Source organism: Camelina sativa, chromosome 14 (genome assembly GCF_000633955.1).
Source record: "Camelina sativa cultivar DH55 chromosome 14, Cs, whole genome shotgun sequence".
Taxonomy (NCBI): domain Eukaryota; kingdom Viridiplantae; phylum Streptophyta; class Magnoliopsida; order Brassicales; family Brassicaceae; genus Camelina; species Camelina sativa.
The window spans coordinates 8,725,686-8,745,520 of NC_025698.1; the positions used below are offsets into that span (position 1 = coordinate 8,725,686).

A 19,835-nucleotide genomic window follows, 5' to 3' on the forward strand; every position below is an offset into this window, starting at 1 on the left:
AAAAAAAAAAAAAAAAAAAAAAAAAAAAAAAAAAAGAAGTTTAGCATTTGATTATATGTCTCATAATTGGGATAATCAAAGTTAATCAGGAGTTAGCAAATATGGATGGCAATGGAGGTGGGGGAACATGCTTTTTTTTTCTTCAATTAAGATAACATATTTGAAAAAATATGAACATATCTGAGATATATCATTATCTATCCTTAGCACGTAATCTTACTAGAAAAGATCAACGTTCTTGTTCGATGTCATTCTCAAAAGGGAAATGGAAGGTATAGTTTAACATTGAGTTTAGTCAGAGATTGAGAAGATCGTTCCTAGCATGCCATCAAACCATGGCTGAGAAGCAAGCATGAGGCATGGTTAGTCATCTCAATAAAATAGTCATTCAAAAAGCAAAGAATCATATGGTGCATCTATGGAGGCTGGTAACAGAGATAAAATGGTGCAATGTTTCATCTCTGGTCTCTCCCTACAAATAAGAAACGCGACACTTCGGGGGTTTCAAACTGATAAGACACTAACCAAACAGAACCTCGTCATTGTCTAATTGAAGTTGGAAAACAAATGCTAGTGGTCTCTTAAGCACAGAGATGTAAGAAAGATCCTCGTCAGTCGAAGAAGCTAACAAATCACATTCAAGTGAGAAAATAGATTTTTTTCACTAAAACATTCATGCATGTATGGGCATCAACCAAAACCTTCAGAGCAAATCAAGATCTCTCAAATCATATTAAAAACAAAACCAGTCTTAACTCTTAACTATAGTTGGGAAGCTAACAAACGAAACATTTTTTTGCTCCTAAGAAGAATTTATTCCCAATTACAATACTGATTATTCCCAAAATCCAACAGGTGGCTCAGTCGCAGAGCCGCCTCTTCTTCCGATAACACCCTTTCGGATACGGCGAAGTCTAAGATATCCTTATATACCAGTTCTTGAGAAGCTTTCACAAGAGACAAAATGGGCTGATAGTAGTTAGAATGAGCATGCATACACTGGTATAATCAAAAATATCATTCGAGGGCTTTGTGTGTGTGTTTTTATATATGGATGGCAAACGATAGCAATAATCTTTGCTCCTGGTCCACGAAGGCTTTATATAGATTTAGACTCACAAAACACATCATTAAGTTGAATGAGTTCAATTGATAATGATTATAGGATTTGCATTTCATTAGTGCTACAAATGTAGAGATAGAAAACTCAAGATTTCGAAACATAACAAGATGCTGTTGCTAATAGAGAAAATGCTGCTTCTTTTACTGTTTTGTTCGGCTAATTTAAATGGCGATGGTGAGGGCAAAAGGTGACAATGTAGTTAGCCTTTGAACATGTGGCAATGCTGGTTGGGTCATCGTAAGCGTAAGAATAGGCTTTGGGGCAAGCGACTTTGAAGATTTTGGAGTAAGCCGTTGGTTTGCAAGATTGTGGGTTACCGAACAAGCCGGTGCAACAGTACTGTGGTGAGTTGAAAGCAGAGCAAGCGCTTTTACAGGCTACTACCCGTTTCCCGTTACGTGACCTGACTTGTAACCCAACCGGACACATCTGGTTTAGATCGCTAACACAACCGGCGTAGCTACATTGACCTGAACCCTTAACCGGCATTATCGACATCGCCAGGTTATAACTGTCATTACAACAAACAAACAACAAAAAAGAAGCAAAATTAGTGGAAAAAAAAAACAGGGAAGCAAATTTGAAGTAAAGATTTTGCTGACCCGTCGACGAGGCTGACGTCATAGAAGTCTAGCTCAGGGCCGAGGGTGATTTCGGCGAGAGTGGCCGGAGGTGAACCGCCGGCACCGTTGCAGGAGAGAGAACCGCCGCAGTCCCCGGTGGCACAACGACCACGACCAGATCTGTCGAAGGAGCAGCCGTGGCGACCCCAGAAGCGGCCAGACCAGAGTGGTGGGAGTTGAAGAGTGTGGGCTTTGTTAGCCGGAAGCTTAAAACCACCGCCGGCGAGTATGTTTTGGCCGGCGCTGGGTTGGATTCCTGGCCACACTGGGTGTTTGCATTTGTTGTAGAAGATTACCGTAGAAGCTACTCACAAAGAAACAACAAAGCTAGCTTGTGTTATTAGAAATAATAATCTTCAAGTTAAACTTAAGTATCTAATAAAAGTGCATTATTTTAACCAATGGTAGAAAATTTCACAACTCAGATTTATGTACATTTTTTATGGATATATAGACGAGGTTGAAGCAAAGACTAGAAAATAACAGAAACTGAAAGAGATCTAGATCTAGCTAAGGGGAATGTAAAGAAAATAACCTGAAGCGTGAGAGAGGAGAAGAAGGAAAGCAAAGTTGAAGAGGATGATTGAAGCCATTTGATGGAGCTCTCTATTGAGCAAGAGTGAGACTGAATCAACTTGTTGTTTACTACTTACTTCTCAGTGCTTTTTATGGGATTTTAAGAGAGAGAAAAACAAAAAAAAAGAAGGAGAATTTGGGGAATGTAATAATGCCAAATGTTACCCACACTTCTCGAGACTGTCAGACCAGAAGTTAGTGCGTTATAGCTTTTTCCTTTTTACACAGTAAAAATAATGTAACTGTCCTTCCATCATCAAATTATCAACTCTTCATCCTATTCGTTATCTCAATTGAAATCATCATTCTCCCTAGAAAATTTGATGTCAACAAGACAACAACAACATTATCGAGTTAATCTAACTAAACCATCCTACTTTTTTTTTTTCTAATCATAAAAACTCGTCCTTCCCAAAAAAAAATAATAATAGAGAGAACTCTAATGTAACATTTAACTCGAGTTCAAAAATGTTTGTATAAAGGTTTTGCCAACAATCGATTTGGACTAACGGCTATAAAGATAAAAAGAACTAAGGTGAAATTTAATAATGTCACTTTTTAATGAATTATGTGTAAAAAACAGAAGACAGAAGACTATAGTCTTTTTTTTCTTTGTTCAAACAGACGACTATAGTCTATACTCTATAGTTAATTTTCTTGACCAATTCGAAAGTATAGTAGGTCCCATGTCTCCTTTCCTTTCATAGATTCTCTTCTTGGAATGCTTGTCATTCTTCACACTCTTCAAAACAAATTGATTACACATAGCCACGTACTACTCTAATTACCTATATTTTGTACTTAATTACAGGCTTACAGTAATATACACAACTCTTAAAAAGGTTATTGTTGTTGGAATTGTGTAAACATTTAAGTTTTTATCGTTTGTTTGTTTACATTCTTTTAGCTAAATTCATGTTGTAGTTGTAAACAACTTATGAAGTCTATATCTGATAAACACGCATGGGTAGATCTAGCTTTTCTCGACTAGTTCAAAATTCAAAAGAAAAAGAAGACAATATGATCTTTTTAAAGTTCAGAGGCATAGAAGATTCACTGAGCTTTAAAATCTTGGTTAATAATATAACGTAAAATGGGCCATATCTATAAGAGACACAGGCCGCCCCTACGTAAGAGTATCACACAAATTGTGGTTCGAAGTAAAGTTTTTAATTTTTACGCTGTACATCACAATAACAAACAAAAACACCCAAAAAAAGACGATTATACTTTGCTATTACACCCAAAAAAAAAAAAAGACGATCATACTTGATTACCGTTGGAACGCAGCGAGGTGTTGGGCCACATCAGCATCGAGGGGCTGTGCTACGTCAGCAGCAACTTGATCGGCGACAACGACTTGCCTACGTTGTCTTTCCCGGAGATAGAGAATTGTAATGAGACAGACAAAGAGTGTAAGTATTGTTGCATTACCTTCGTCAAACACCACATTCTCTATCCAAGCCTCTACCTTCGGATACACTTCTGGTAATGAATCCACAACTCTCACCTACCAGTAAAATAATGACAAACAAACGTGTTTCTTCTTTTGTCATTCTTTTATCTGTTATAATTGCATCAAACTATTAGTATAGGAGCGAAAGATCTTACCAGGATGGTATCAGCATAGTTTCTACGGAGCCATAAACTAGCGAGAGCAAGTGTAACTGGCAATCTCGCGGTTGCATCGCTCTGGAGGGCTTGATCATAGTAGCGTTTTGCTAAATGGAGATCAAAGGGAAGTCCTTCTCCATGTTCATGCATGTAACCAAGGTTGAACATTGCTTGCGCGTTTGACTGTGATTTAGCATGCATGTATGCTTCAGCCGCACGCACAAAATCTCTCTCGGTTCCCTAATCAAAGATCAAAGAGAGAGAGAGAGAAAGAGCATCAGGCGATTAGTCTTGAGTTCTTTTTAAGCTGATTTACATCTAATTCAGCCATTGTAACATGTCTTAACTTAGAAGTTCATGTTCATGATCTAATTTCAAATACGAGGAAAACTAACCCGGCCATAGTAATATGCATCTCCAATAAGCAGAGCAGCATGTTCATTGCCTTGTTCAGAGGCGCGCCACCACAAAGAATGAGCCCGCTCATGTCTCTCCTTGTCTGTGCAAAACCCAGATACTCCCATGCACATGCTTCTTTCACCGTATTTATCAAGGATCCAGGCAGCATTACTTTGTGCTATTTCATAACCCATCTCTGCCATTCTTGAGTACAAGATCAAAGCCTTACCCACATCACCTTTTAAGTAAGCTTCAAGAGCCCATCTAGAGAGGGAACTCCAAGGTCCCCTTTCGGCTACTAACTTATAAAATAAAGTCGCCTGCAACCAAAATGCGAGGAACATGAACGAGTAATTATATCACAAATGCTCTCAAAAAGGCCGGAGATGTCTCCAAAAATGCTCAAAGCAATTTTCCTAAACATATACAAGGAGAAAGTGGAAACATAACAAACAGACTACCATCAATACAAGCAAGTACTATATGGCACCCTGATCCCTTATAGACATCACTAATACCTCAACATTATAAAATACAACCCCCGGTCAGACATTAGCTATCAATAGCATCAACAATGAAAAAGAGCTTCCCACATTATAATCTAATAATATGATTTCACAAAACCAAAAAAAATGTAAGTTAATTTTTCTGAATGTTAGATAGCCAATTTTGTTTTTGAGTTCTGTTTCCTTTAAGACTTTATGTCTTTCAGTCATTTTATCTGGCATCCATTTTTAGGCAAAAAAGTCACAGAAATCTAAGTATAATTACCATTTCCAGGTTCTTCTTAAGCCCAACTCCAGTATGGAACATCTTGGCGAGTTGATAGAAAGCCTTTGGTTGACCAGCATTTGCAGCAACAAAGAAGTATTTTGTTGCCTGCCTCACATCCCTTTTGACTCCGATGCCTTTCAGATACAAAACTCCAAGGTTATAATGCCCACTGGGGTCTTCATTGTCAACAGCCTTCTCAAAATATTCTCTTGCCTGCATTTGATGGCATATATCAATGGAATGTTAGACTATTGTCTCAGTTCCTTTATGATTAGATAATTCCTGCTAAATCAACAAACATGTCAGGGAAGTATGAGGTCATAAAGAGAATTTTACCTTAGTGTAGTTCTTCTTATCTACCCCATAACCTTTAACATACAAGTAGCCAATTCCATTAAATGCTGAATAGAGACCTTCTTTTGCAGCAAGTGTAAGCCATTCAAGTGCCTTGGTATAATTTCTTTCAACACCAGCTCCTCGAGCATATATCTCCCCCAGAAGTTCCATAGACCTCGGCTCTCCTTTTTCAACTGCTTTCGAAAACCAGTGCAATGCCTTGGTGTGATCACGTCTTAATCCTCGCAGGCCAAAGTAGTAGAACAGTCCAATTTTGTACATGGCATTAGCATTCCCTTTATGTGCCTGGTATTCCAATATCTGGAAATCTTCATCCTCCTCGCCACGGGACTTCCTCAGAGCACCTTTGTTTTCTTCAGTTCCGCTGTGAATTCTAGTTGGCTCAACCACCGGAGAATCCTTTGAGATCAGAAAACTATTGACAGCCGTCTCTGCTAATTCAGCATATAATTGAACAGCTTTATCATGCATCTGTAACAAAATGGCAAAGTCAAATTACAAACTCAGCTTTATCATACAATTAAACACCATTGTAGCTTAAGCAAACTTCAATCTAATCATAAAGAAGCAAACAAATCAATGTTCCCATCTTTACTTACATCTTGTCGCAGATACGTGAACGCAAGAGCCATCTTCGACTGCATATTACCACCGGAAGCTGCGAAGTTATGGTGAAGAAACGACTTGCTTTTGCTCTTGTCCTTCATCATACCTATCCCGTAAACGAATCCCATTATGGACTGCGCGTGGGGATCTCCAGCTGAAGAAGCAGCCTCTATCTCATCCACTGCTTCCTCCATCAACCTGAAATTTCCCTCACTCGCCGCCGATAGAATCTTTTTGAGGCCGGAGTAGTACTGCGGCGACGCGGCTTGGACTGTGGAGTCTTCTGGCTCGAAGATCGGTCGCCACGAACCGGGATCAAGCTCCTCTTCGGACTTGGGTTCGGATTCCCCAAACTCATCGAAGTCAGTGGACTCTCCGACTCCGTTATCGTCGCCGCCGCTATTGAGATCGTCATTGGAGAGGACGAGAACAACGGGACGAGCGTGAACGCTAATTTCCACGAAATAGAAAATGAGTACAGAGAGAATCACAATTCCGAAACCTGAGATTCTCATTCTACCTATTCCTCCACCGTATTCTTCGTCGTCGTTGTCGCCGGCGTAGTTTCTCAGTGATCAGATCGTGTTTTTAGAAAGGATGAGAAAAAAAGAAAGAAGATAAAAGGGGCAATAACGTCTTACAACCAAACCATAAATTGCCACGTTAAATTGTTGTCACGCATCCAATAGTCACCCGCCACGTAACTTGACTTGTCTTAAAAACACTTAATTCAATTTCCGGTTTGGTTTAATCGGAACCATAAACATACTTTAATTTTTGTTTCATTTTATATTATACTAAGTTTTACCCGGTGGTGTACCAAAGGTCTATTATTTTAGAATTTTGTAGAAACTATGATTTATGAATGAATGATCTGACATATTGTTATTATGATTCTCAATTGATATTATTAGATTAATAGTGTATATTTAAAGATAATAAGATCTTACCAAATATGTAATCATTTATTAAACGCAAATTATATATTTCCTAAGATATATTCATCTTGAATTAGTTGCTATATTATAGGAATGTGATTAAGAGGATGTGATTAAATAAATTAAGTTATCAATTCTTATTGTCAAACTCGGTCTTAAAAATTTGACATATAAATTAGATATTTTCTAAAATACAATCCGCATTAATTAGATGTAAATAAGTATCCCTATAATATAACTTTTGTATTCTATGCATATAATATAAAATGAAACGAAAATTAAAGTATGTTTATGGTTCCGATTGAACCAAACCGGAAATTTTTGTTTCATTTTATATTATATGCATAGAATACAAAAGTTACAAACAGAGTAGTTGGCTTATTGGTGGTCATCAAGCTTCATCAACATCCACTGTAACGATTGAATCACTTCCTGATCATAGGCTTGCTTCTGTTCGGCAACTCTCTTGTATTGTTTTGCTTCCATCTCCACAACGCTTTTCTCCATCCGTAGCTTTAGAAGCATAGCCATGGCTTCTTCCGTAGCTGATTCAGCTGCTCTTCTCTCCTTCTCCAGCTCTTTCTTCATGAAATCTCCGCGTTTCCTCTCTCTCTTCACCATTTCTCTCAGAGTAATAACGTCGAACACCTGGTCTTCTTCATCGCTCCGAAACCGTGATTCTTCTTCGTCCTCGCTCTCCTGATGATTCTTCTCGTCAAGCTCTGTTTCCGTTAACGCCGCGGTACTGTCTCTGTTTTTGATGTGATCATCATCACGTAGAATAAGACGATCACAGTTCTCGCAGCTCAACACATCAGCTGAAGAATCAGAACTCCAGTGTAAAATGATGGGCTTCTTCTTCCGATCCAATCCATCAACCATCTTAGAATCTGAAACGAACCCATTGTTTTTGCAATCCTTATGTTCAAAGGAGTTGCAAGACTCGAACTTTTGAGAAATTCGATTTAAAAATAGAAACTTGAGTCCAAGAAGAAGCAAGAAACAGAGGAAGACGAGATTGAAGAGCTGAGAGAAGCAACCAAAAACGAAGATCCCACATCCAAAACCAAAACCAAAACCATCGGTTTGACTCAAAAGCTTCAGAAACGAAGCAAATTCCATTACAAAGAAGTAGACATCAGTGGATAGAAACGAAACAACTCGTAAAGGTAATAAACGTACTTGGGAGTTATAAAAAAAGAACACGAAAAAAGAAAGAAGAATTTGAATATCCCAATGAAGAGAGAATGTGTGTGAGAGTTTGGAATATTTTTGAGTCGGGGAACGAGGAGATAAACGGCGAAGATTGCGAGGATTACATAATGTAATGTAAAGGAGAGATTGTTCATATCCACCCGAATAAATTACTTGTTTTATCCGGATCACAACAAATTCTTCTTATCTTTGGCCTTATTTTTCTTTTTCTAGATATTTTCACTGAACAATAAAACTAAAAGTGTTTTATTTATTTCCAATTGCATTGCATACAAATACAAATGCATTCATTTATTTTTTGGATGTGATGTAAATGTTTTTTGTTTTTGTTTTTTTTTATTCTTTGGATGTGTGATGTACAACTGTACTAAACCGGACATTGTTGTTCATCAACAACTCAAGCTTTTCCGGAAGAGCCAAAGAGACGGATCTTATCAACGATCACAGCTTTCATGGCTGCTTTTGTTGCCGACATGACATCGACAAGGTCAGTCTTCTTCCCGGAGCTAAGAGCTTCCATGTAAGCCTTTCTTACTTCTGTGTTCACGTTGAACTTCCTCACTCCATTCTCAATGCATTCCTGATCTCATTCAAATTTCCATATAGCCCACAAAGACGTTAATTCTGTTATATCCATACCAAATTCTCGATCAAAAGTGAAACTTTTGGCGCTGATTTAACCAAACAAGAAACTTTTTAAACATGGTAGATAGACTCACCTTGATAAGCTTCTCAGACAAACCGGAAGCTCCGTGAAGAACAAGAACGACGTCTTTCTTTGAGCTTATGGCGTGCAGTTCCTATATACATGTCGATCAGTTAGAATAAGAATGGCACAAACTCAGAACATCATAGAACTTCTTCGCTTAGCACAAGAATATATTTAACCTTAAGTAAGTCAAGCTTGAGGTTTGGACCGGACTCGGGGTATTTTCCATGGACATTTCCTATACACACAGCCAAAGCATCGATACCAGTTTCCATAAATTCCTGAGCCTGAAAAACTCATGAATATTAGTTGTAGTTTGGTTTATCAGACATTAATTGTAAGGTGTCGCCGCTTAAAAACAACAAGGACCTGATGAACGTTGGTGAGCTTTGCTTCATAGTCTTCCACAGTCAAGCCATCCTCTGTTCCTGAGAGTCGACCTAGTTCAGCTTCCACCATAATTTTTTTAAAACGGGCCAACTCTGTTATGGATTTTGTGTATGATAAATTTTCGGTGAAGGAAAGATGAGAACCATCTACCATCACTGAATCAAATCCCTGCACGAAATCAATTCAGTATGAATTTTCTAACATAGGAGTACGTATAAAAGGACAAAGAGATTGAACATAAGAGACAGAGATCTTAAACTTACTAGCTCAAGAGCTTCTAATAGCTCATGCTTTGTAGTTCCATGGTCAAAGTGTACGGATATTGGAACCTGCCACATAGTGCATATTAATCAGGGAATTCAGTGTCAAACCCTTGTATTGGGTATTTAGCATCAGTACTAAAGTTTGGATTCCAATGTCTATTCCAGACCGGAAAAACCACATTTGAAAGTTGCATAGCGAGTTCAAAAATACATGACTGCTAAAATAAAGGTATGTTTCTAAATATAGCGCAGAATTAAATAACAGTAACAAAGCCTACTCACCCTGGCTTGTTCAGCTGCGGAGATGCAACATGAAACCAACGGAATGCCTCCTTGCTTGAAGGCACCCGGATGGACCTAAAGCGTAGCCAAAACAAAGCAAAAAAAAAAAGAAAGGAAAAATATCAGTTTTCATGTCATTTTCTGTGGGACACTCTTAAACAATTCAGAACAGAATGTTATTCTTTGGTTGCTCTTGTGAATTGTCTTTCTCATATGGAACTGGTCGATGTATAGTCAGAACACTAACCTGCAATATGGCAGGACTGTTTTCTTCCTCTGCAGCTGCTACAACAGCTTCGACTCCTTCCAGGTTATACACATTAAATGCACCAACCGCATATCCACCTTTTTCTGCTTTCTGTTTTACATAGAAACACAACATCAATATATGAAGAGAATATTGAGGCAACAGAATGATAGGTATACTCACAAGAAGCAGCTCTTTTGTCGACCGTCCAGCTACAACTGACCAGGACTTCACAACTTCTGCAAGAGCTGTGCTGTTGCCAACATTACCTGTTACATATGGGGGAAAAGAGTTTTTTTAAATACCTATTTATATTTAGTTGAATGGTTTGAACTTCAAACACAAATTAACATTTACCTGGGAATACAATGTAGGGGACTCCAGGATGTCTACTTTCTGGACCTAACTTCCATACTGGAACACCAGCAAGGGCTTGACCAATCACAAGTGCACGTCTTGCTTTAAGTGCTTTTGTTGCTGTGTCTGATGACGTAATTCCACCCTAAACAAGGACGTTACAATGTCAAAAAAAATCGAAAGATACTAGACCAAAACGGTGGCAATCATCAGTTGTGCATATGAGAAATTGTGTTAAACAGTTTATGAGGTGGAAAGAACAAATGCTTGCCAAAATACCTTAGCAAGAATATAACGAGGTCTGGTAGTTATCTGGCTCACTACTTCAACCAAAGCGGAGCTCACTTTGCTGTTAATATCAAGACTTTCCGAAGATGCTGTCAAGTGAATACCAGAACCCTTAACGATGATATTCCTCAGTCATGACTTATTTCCAACGACAAAAAATATTTATTTTAGAATTGAGAAACAACTTTTCCCAGTTATGAGTTCACGACTGCTCATAATTAGAGTCTCCCTGCCAGCCCGAAGGAAAGCATCGGCCATCTGAATTGCTCTTCTGATTTCTTCATCTCTCACTTCGGAAGATTTAAGAGCAACTTTTTCTACAGAGATCTGTTGATTATAGCTAGAACTTAGCAAGAATATCATGCATAACATCTGGTAGATACTGTTATAAGTATCGCTACATCTACTTCTTTTACCTCGATGCTCCTTAAATTCTGCTTATGTTGTGATTGAAGTTCCTCAACCTGTTGGTTTGAAAGAAGAAAATGGACTCAGGACTCGTTACCTTTGTTTCATTAAAAACATTACAAAGATACTAGTGTTCGTAGATAACGCAAACCTGCTTTGTTGTTTTCGGTACATATGAGCCTACAACTATTAGTGCACCACTGCTTTCTTTGTCAGATGCAAAATCTTTTGGCAAAACAGGATCTTTTGGAATAATCCCTAATAGAGCAGACACGAAGCTAGCAGCAGTGCGGCATAAAAAGGATCTCCCTTTCAGTTCTGCCTGCCAAATATAATGTTCAAACGAAATAAGGGACCAAAAATATAAGAGAAAAAGAAATGTACCCTCTAACTGAATATGCCTCAAAAAAAAAAAAGTAGAAAGACTGGCTGACCTGGATCATCCCTGCTGCAAATACAGCCATGTCTCTTTCACTAGCTGCGTTGACAATACATGCAGACCCCTGATTTACATAAGAAATCGAGATAGAGGTAAGACTACACAGCTGGGAACTAACAGATTCCAAAATTATGAAGACCAGCTAAGTTCACTGAAAGCAAATCATCATAAAATCTGCTTGACAATTTTACCTTCTTTAAATTGCATAAGAACTCACACACTGCATCAGGGCCACCTTTTCTTAAAAGCTGGATTGAGATGGACTGAACGCTGTTAGCAGGAATGCCGCCAGCTGTTTTCTCCTCAACCCACTGGAATCATATCAAATATGATGGTAACAATTTCTTAGAAAGTCAAATTATACATAAACGATTCTCTTGTCGGAAGCATTCAAACCTCACGCAGATTTGAGGATTTATATCCAAAGGATGCATCTTTAGCAAACTCAGTCTCTCCTGCAGGAACGAGACTGCAATATTGAAGATGAAGACTATCAATCTTCCTTCTAGGGAAATTTTCCCTGATTCTAGAAGTTCGAAACAAACAAAAAAATTAAACATGTTGTTCACAAAGATATACCTATCAGAATCTGCAACATAATGCACATCATCAATAGTATAACGCCCTCCTTGAAGGAAGAAGGGGCAAATAATCCATGCATCCATTTCCCCAAGTACTGAGACAGCAGCATCTGCTTCCTGTAAGGTTCATAATATCAAGTAACGACATAAAGAGATGCCAAGCTAAAATCCTAACATTTAAATGACAGTCTGCCATTTCATGATAGGGTAACCAAACTTGCCTGAGGAAAATGACCACGTAATGTTGAATCACCCCTCAGAACAATTGTGTAGTCAGCGTTGCCAACTTCTTTTGATGCAGCACATAGGTTGGAACAGATGTCTTTGATCAACGCACTAGCCTGTTAAAGATATACGCAGTTAGAGCTTGTAATTGCTAAAATTAATGTACCTGTAACTTTTCATTATTCCAAGATATTAGAACTCTCCAATAAACAGTCTACACAAGAAAAGAAAAAGAAAAATGTCTTGACCTTCTCAGAGCTCAATGACCTTGAATTTGTCAAGATGAAGAAGCATGCAGGCTTTTTTCTGAACTGCTCAGAAATCGATTCAACACTCCTGTCAAAATGTACGAAAAACATTAGCCAATTTAATTCCTTCCATCGGGTTCTAGGTTAGCGACTTGCCAACTATCTCAATGAAAGATTCATGATAATTTTTGTGTTGACACAACAAGTTCAGTTTCATGAGAAATCATGCAAAACTAACCATTCGGTTAAAACCTCTACGTCATGAACAGTTTGTGTCCCGGTTGGATCATCATCAAGAACAACCAGTGTCTTCGAGTTTCCCATGTTTAGTCTATGTATGTCAGCTGTAGGGTCAATAGGCCATTCAGATGGAAGAGATTTCAGTAGGTCTTGTTTTTTCAGAACAGGAAGTCGCCCTTCGACTTTAATCCCAGCAAGGGTTTCATATACCTATAAATATAATAATACGGTTTTAGTTACTTACAGCTAAATGAGTCACACCAAACATATACTAATCTTGATACTGTTGTAGCTCCACATTTCCATTTATAGTTAATAAAAGATACGTAGCAAACATACGTAGATCTTGCGTCCAATAGTTCATATGCTATAAGAGAAAATTTCAAAATATTTCATAAACTGTAATATTTTCATTTACTAGCAAACGTTTGAAGTTAAAAGAGGATTTCCATTGTTTATAGAGACGGAAACTAACAGCCAAAAGTCGTCTCAAATTCAACCGCAATTTTGGTTCTAGAAACAAGTACACATGAAAATTATACCTTCACCACTCCAGCGTCATCTATTCGTCCCCAGCCCGCAGCAGAGCCTGTAAATAAATGAAAGTATTTCTAAGCATACTTGTCACCATCTGTATGGGGCATAAAGGAATAGGAACTATAGTAGTAGTAAAGGTTAATTGAGAACAAAGATTGGAGGATACCAGCTACAAATAGCTGGTGTGCCACTGTTGATATATGGAGTGGAACTTTTCGGGATGAACCTTCTCGGGTAACAATTCCCTACAGTCACAACTCTAGCATAAGTTAAGAAAACAAAACAAGTTTACAAATTGATTACAGTTACTAATCTTACCAAATCCTTAACAAAAATATCAAGAGCAGAATATGGAGTATAATCATTATCCAGCATGTGCGGAACACGATTTTCAAACATCCTGCAAGATGTAAAATAAGAACCATTATGAACTAACAGGCTAACACAAATGCTTTTCTCATAAACTTGTAAAAAAGATATCAACAAGGAAAAGCACATGGCTTCATGAAGACAAGGCTTTAGGCTTAAAATAGTCAACATTTTGCAGAGCATCAGAGTGATGCACTTTTAATCAGAAATGTTAAAGCCGTTGACGGTAACACAAAATTTTCCAGAGAAAATTATGCCCTAAAGATCTACGGAATGCATACCAAGATGTTCCACCGCTGTTGGAAATAACATCGAATAGCTTTCGAGTATTCAGACCTAACCGAGCTCCGAATGCCATGGCCTCGGCAGCTGATGCAATATGAACTCCCGCAAGCAATTGATTGACCATTTTTACACCACTATAGAACATCAAATGAACAAGTAACAAAGAAAGTGAAGGATGTCAGTAAAGAAAGGATCGTGATAGTGATTACATAACATCAAAACAAACTACCTTCCTGCCCCACAACCTCCTTTAATCACGTAGAGCTTCTCACTTAATGCTGCTCAACAGATAATATAATCAGGCACATCCAGGTTATGATGTGAACAAGAAATATTTCAGCAGAAAAGTGAAAAGGAAATCGTCACCTGATAACACAAGTCCCGCAGACTTAAGTGCTTCATCAGTACCTGAAGCCATTATCTGAAAAATAATACAACTTCAGCTTCCTTACAGACACATTAGATAGGTTTCTAGACTTCATACCGTAAGTTCCCCCATGGCAGCCCTCTTCACACCACCAGATACAGGAGAATCAACCAGCTTTAGGTCCTTTCCCTCATCTGCACCATTACCCAAATATAAAGAATAAATCATAGAACGTCAATCAGGTAACGGTAAAGATTATGATGAAAGTAAAGTTGACCATCCATAATGAAACAGGTACTACTGTAGCTGCTTACTGAAAACACTTACGTCAATAAGGATTTTCCTATATCATTAAGCAAAGAAAACTTACTTTCTAGACGCCTTTCAAGTTGGCTAACAAATGCCGGAGAAACTGTTGACGCAAGTACAACAGTTGCTCCAGATGGAATACCTGAAAAATATTTGAAAGAAAACATAGAATAATTAGCTCTGACCTCCAGTACTAAAATCTAGGACACAGAGATATACCTTTAACCGCGCCAAGATGTCCGTACAGGACATCCTCAGCCTGAACCTCGTTTGTTACCATAATTACAAGAACATCTACATCTGTAGGAGCAGAAACAGATTATAAGTATGACTTCTGGGGAAATGACTGGATATCAGGGGAATAAGCAGAACTTTCATCTTAAAAGTGCTGAGAACTACATGACACATCTACACTGTAATCTATCTACTTCTGGGGAGTACCTTTTGTCACCTCAGCTGGAGAATTTGCCACCAGTCCCCCAGCACTCTCAAATCTGACAAGCGTTGGCTTGTATACCTAAAATTCAGATCAGAATCAACATTCGGTTAACAAAGTTGCACGCACGATTACTTCTTAAGAGTGATAAAACAGCGTTTCTTTTTAAAGTTAAGTCACCTATTACTAACACCTCAAATTAAAGGAATCTATGAATGCATTACAGCCAAAAACCTAGCGTGAGGCAAACCATGTGCCTCTATAAACTAGGAAACTACTAGCGGATAAGGCATGTTGTATATATACCACTGACTCATCTATACATCGAATCCCTAGAGCATTCACAGTAGAGAGACTTACGTCATAACCACGGACAGAAAATTTTGATTTCAACAGGTGTGCTGCCATTCCAAAACCCATTGCTCCAAGACCAATAAAACCAATTCTATTCACAGGCTTTGCTTGAGAGACAATTTCTTTGGCCAAATCCTCTGGCTTGTAAAGTTCTCTATTGGCTGCTTCTAATATGCCAACACCATGTACTTTTTCCCAGATCTGAGCAATCATAATGTGAACCTTTCATTAGAGAGTTATGTGTCATGTAAATGGTCTATGACAGTATTTTCCGTTCAGTTACAATCTCCACAAATTTCCAAAGAACTAGAAAACAGATGAAGGAAACTTTAGTGGGAACCTCCAATGAAGTAGTTGTATCATCTCCCTGCATCTGTGATATTCCTGGAGAAGGGAAAGTTATGCATATAGTTAAATAAAGGGAAAAAGGTCGTTATCATTGTCAAAAGAGGACATAAGATCATATTGATTTATACCATGGATTAGTTGTTGGCGTCCAACTGCTAAAAGTGGGACAGGAAATGGGAGCGATTTGGCTTTATCTTCAACAATGCCCTTGCCATCGGAAAGTCAGTTAGCGTCTCATTAGTCACATATGCTAAACATCAAGACTTAATCTTAGTAAGGAAATAAAATAAATTGGAGCTAAATTTGCATTTCTCTCTTTCTTATTTTCCTGTGAACCAAAAGAATGACAACGATACAAATACAATATTACTTTCAAGTTGATGTATCATACCAGATTCTGAGAGAGAACATCCAGGAAACGACCCTCTATATCATCTTTTAGCAACAACGGAATATGATTTTTGTAAATCCTGAGACAGCCATGATCAAAAGACGGGCATGTCAATTTGGCATAAACATTCAGATTCAATGGGCCTAAATGAGAAGCTAAAAACAAATCAATTTGTATTCCAATTATATTTGGTAAACAAGAAACCATGCTATAGTTACAACATACTTGCAACAGTCAATTCTCGAAACTTCCAGAATTAGACTATTCAGCTTATTGGTTTTCCCTCCTCTAAATGAGTGTATACTAAAGATCTAGTAGTACATGAAATGTCGTCAACACTGTAACCAATAACAGTCCTACTATCAAAATATCTCTCCAATTTGGTACTGGAAGTTCTTTTTATTACTCATAGCGGAAGGAAAGTCCTTGTAGCATAACGCATACCATGAATTTCCAGCAGCATTGGAAATGATGTCGTACAGTATCCACGGATGCACACCCGCCTGAGAACCTAAAGATATAGCCTCCACGGCAGCAACAAGATGAATGCCCTCAAGCAGCTCATTCACCATTTTAACCTTACTGGTTCAGAAAAAAAAACCAACAAGATCAGTGGGCTAGCCTATAGTGCAGGGGAATAGTTAGATTCATCAAAGGTCTTGTTTCATGCATAATATGACCAGAGATCTCATAGATTTCATAATAATTCGGCAAATAACTTGAGCATCATGATTGATATGACTCGAGATGAGGAAATAGGCAGTCAAACTCTTAGAAGTTTTAGTGATCACGAAAAGGTTATATATGACCTGGAAAGTTCCATACCTTCCAGCACCAATTTCTCCCTCAAATGTGTAAAGCTTCTGACACATTGCTGAATAAAACAAAGAAATTGTCTCAGTGACAAAACTAATTCTCAAAAGTCTCCATCTTAAGAGGGTCTAAAATCTAAATACTAGAGTTAACTTTTTTTACCAGTTAGATAGGGTTGTGCTCTTGTGATCGAATCTGATCTTCCAGATGCTATTATCTTATAAGTTTGAAAGAAAAGAGTTACTACAAGTACAGTAAACGTACGACTTTAAAAAATGAATGGAGGATCAACGAGCACAACAGTACTCCTCCACCAACGTAACAAACTTAGCAAGGAAAAGAGAATATATACCATTAGTTTTCCATCAAGAAGCTCAGACATCCCTTTTAAAACATAGGCATCGACTACAAAAATCTGTTCTCTATCCTCTGCAATAGAAACAAATCCCATTTTCAGTTCACAGCTGAAAAGCGCCAAAATACGGAGATGAAAGGCAAACCACAAGCCTCAAAGTATCAAATTGAAACCTGTAAGTTGTTTCTCTAGGTTCTGGAGGTGCAAAGGCGATATTGTTGAAGACAAAAGCAATACAGCGCCCTTCTGTAGACCTGCGAGAAAAAAACGACGCATACAGTCTCCTCCTACAAAATAATTCTGAGGTAAAGTTCATAAACTGTGAGGTAAAGAATCTTAGGGAATACCTTTCATAACACCCTCATCACCAAAAATAACATCTTGAATTTGGTCAGGGTGGGATAGTAAAACAACCACGGCTGCTGCACCTGATTAATTAAGAACAAAATACAGAAGATAGAGGAAACAAAGTAAATAACACATGACACAAAACAGTATCGAAAGTAATAAACAAAGCCATGAAACGAGATAGCAGCAGAAACACAACAATATGGTTTGCATGTACAGAGGCTAACAAAAATTGCATTTTCCCTTGAGGTATGATCTTATTTTCAACGTTTCTTTACCTTTCCCAACATCTGCAGGGCTGTCACATTTGTGTCCTCCCAATACAGTGAACTTCTCCACCAATTCTGTACTTATCTGTGGAATTAGACACAACAATTCAGCTTTCCTCCTTATAATTTGCAATAGACAGAGCAATAATCAACAAAATCCCGCACTACTAATCAAATCAATTTCACTTGTTTCAGTTCGATTGAACTCCTGGGAGATATATAGACTAAGAATTTTGAAATTACTACAAAATCCACAAATTTCACATGTTTGGTTCCGAATAATTGAAACCCGATCAACCTGGTTTTTCCAGAGTAATATCCCCAAAAAAAAAAAAAAGTTGGAAGCAAACTGACCTCGAATGCTTGAACCTTAAACCCAGAACGAAGAAGAGAAGAAGCTAACTCGAAGTTGAAAGAATCAAGACCAACAAACCCAACAACGCCACCATCACCTCCCATGTTCTCCGATCACCCCCCGTTTCCTCCTCCGATTGTAATATACAACAGTCAACGAGCCAATTTCATACGCATCTCTCTCTGTCTCTCTCTCTAGATATATATATATATATATGAACTAGCTATTGTTATTATTTAGCTAAATTGAGATTAATGCATCGTACACTCATACGTGGAAAGCCATATCCTAATGCCTAAGTTTTTAACTTATCTGCCAAAAACAAAAAAAATTCTCAAAACAGGAAAAAANAAAAAAAAAAAAAAAAAAAAAAAAAAAAAAAAAAAAAAAAAAAAAAAAAAAAAAAACGAAAATAATTTGTATTGATTAGGTGAAGAGATTTGAGAACATGGGGTGAGAAAACTACAAGAAACCATATATGTCTGTTATGATGTAATAATAATGATAGGCCCATTTATTTAAGGTTACGTCGTATCATTCGTCTTTCTATACAAACGAACACCAAAACTCTTACAATTGGCAACTCTTGTAATAAAAATGTAACGATATTCGTATCATTCGTCTTTCTACATTGATTTTTGGATTTGGGATTTTTAACGAATTTAAGTCAAGTCAAAATTTCACTAATCCAGAGCTTAGTCTTCGTTCAAAAGCGTAATGATAGGATCAAGAAACCATATTATCTCGAAAAATCAGGTAGATTGAATTCAAAAAAACCAAAATTTATAACCACCGAATGCGTATATATATATAACCGCATTTGTTTACAACTTTTACATCGATTCTTACAAGCATCTAAAGATAGAAAGAAGATAAAAGACAAAACAAAATTTAAAAAATGGAGGTTGTTAGATTCGCCGTCGCCGTCTTTCTTGTAGTTTGCTCCGTTACGTCTTCTAACGCCGCGACTACACCTACACCACCTAGCGGTGGTGCTGGAGGAGGAGACGCGCACGCATTGCCGTGTATACAGAAACTGATGCCTTGTCAGCCGTATCTTCACTCGGTGAGTCCCCCGCCTCCTCCGTCGTGCTGCATGCCGTTGAGGGAGATCGTCGACAGTGACGTGATGTGTCTCTGCTCCGTCTTCAACAACGTCGATATGCTCAAATCGCTTAACCTCACTAAAGAAAACGCTCTCGTTCTCCCCAACGCTTGTGGCGCCAAAGCTGACGTGTCTCAATGCAAAAACAGCGCCGGTGGTGAGTATAACATCACAACACGGCGGCGTTTTGGTTGATTATAATTAGCCTATTGTGACGCCTTTTTGAATTTCTTAATTAAGCCTAATGCGACATTAATTCTTCTTATCTCTGTTGATTGATTCTGTGTTGTTA

At 38.0% G+C, this 19,835-nt stretch overlaps 5 protein-coding genes across 5 annotated transcripts in view; 1 reads left to right on the forward strand and 4 right to left on the reverse strand.

Moving 5' to 3' along the window:
* On the reverse strand, nucleotides 1,131-2,458 carry LOC104740516 (thaumatin-like protein). Its single transcript, XM_010461134.2, has 3 exons — nucleotides 2,282-2,458; nucleotides 1,726-2,050; nucleotides 1,131-1,634 (listed from the first exon to the last, which is right to left on the reverse strand). The coding sequence occupies exons 1-3, from the start codon at nucleotides 2,337-2,339 to the stop codon at nucleotides 1,280-1,282; spliced, it is 738 nt and encodes a 245-aa protein (XP_010459436.1). The 5' UTR covers nucleotides 2,340-2,458; the 3' UTR covers nucleotides 1,131-1,279.
* LOC104740517 (ERAD-associated E3 ubiquitin-protein ligase component HRD3A) lies at nucleotides 3,380-6,689 on the reverse strand. The gene is made up of 6 exons (XM_010461136.2): nucleotides 6,066-6,689; nucleotides 5,446-5,937; nucleotides 5,107-5,322; nucleotides 4,332-4,655; nucleotides 3,934-4,176; nucleotides 3,380-3,832 (listed from the first exon to the last, which is right to left on the reverse strand). Exons 1-6 carry the CDS (start codon nucleotides 6,585-6,587, stop codon nucleotides 3,596-3,598), a joined length of 2,034 nt encoding a protein of 677 aa, XP_010459438.1. The 5' UTR covers nucleotides 6,588-6,689; the 3' UTR covers nucleotides 3,380-3,595.
* Nucleotides 7,295-8,605, reverse strand: LOC104740518. Its single transcript, XM_010461137.2, has 2 exons — nucleotides 8,599-8,605; nucleotides 7,295-8,407 (listed from the first exon to the last, which is right to left on the reverse strand). The coding sequence occupies exons 1-2, from the start codon at nucleotides 8,603-8,605 to the stop codon at nucleotides 7,389-7,391; spliced, it is 1,026 nt and encodes a 341-aa protein (XP_010459439.2). The 3' UTR covers nucleotides 7,295-7,388.
* On the reverse strand, nucleotides 8,449-18,664 carry LOC104740519. Its single transcript, XM_010461138.2, has 42 exons — nucleotides 18,438-18,664; nucleotides 18,093-18,168; nucleotides 17,814-17,894; nucleotides 17,640-17,720; nucleotides 17,464-17,540; nucleotides 17,274-17,328; nucleotides 17,124-17,172; nucleotides 16,743-16,880; nucleotides 16,299-16,377; nucleotides 16,036-16,114; nucleotides 15,900-15,943; nucleotides 15,566-15,760; nucleotides 15,211-15,286; nucleotides 14,989-15,069; nucleotides 14,831-14,911; nucleotides 14,578-14,654; nucleotides 14,460-14,514; nucleotides 14,323-14,371; nucleotides 14,090-14,227; nucleotides 13,758-13,839; nucleotides 13,606-13,684; nucleotides 13,445-13,491; nucleotides 12,901-13,112; nucleotides 12,663-12,750; nucleotides 12,411-12,530; nucleotides 12,188-12,306; nucleotides 12,005-12,077; nucleotides 11,800-11,919; nucleotides 11,604-11,672; nucleotides 11,321-11,491; nucleotides 11,178-11,225; nucleotides 10,947-11,088; nucleotides 10,753-10,850; nucleotides 10,474-10,618; nucleotides 10,300-10,385; nucleotides 10,117-10,227; nucleotides 9,870-9,944; nucleotides 9,588-9,653; nucleotides 9,304-9,492; nucleotides 9,114-9,221; nucleotides 8,945-9,025; nucleotides 8,449-8,805 (listed from the first exon to the last, which is right to left on the reverse strand). The coding sequence occupies exons 1-42, from the start codon at nucleotides 18,540-18,542 to the stop codon at nucleotides 8,623-8,625; spliced, it is 4,128 nt and encodes a 1,375-aa protein (XP_010459440.1). The 5' UTR covers nucleotides 18,543-18,664; the 3' UTR covers nucleotides 8,449-8,622.
* LOC104740520 (protein YLS3-like) overlaps nucleotides 19,291-19,835 on the forward strand; it is a 7,535-nt gene continuing 6,990 nt past the window's right edge. The window contains exon 1 of the mRNA XM_010461139.1: nucleotides 19,291-19,700. Within this exon, the coding sequence (XP_010459441.1) occupies nucleotides 19,337-19,700 (364 nt within the window). The 5' untranslated portion in view covers nucleotides 19,291-19,336. The remainder of the gene's footprint in view (nucleotides 19,701-19,835) is intronic.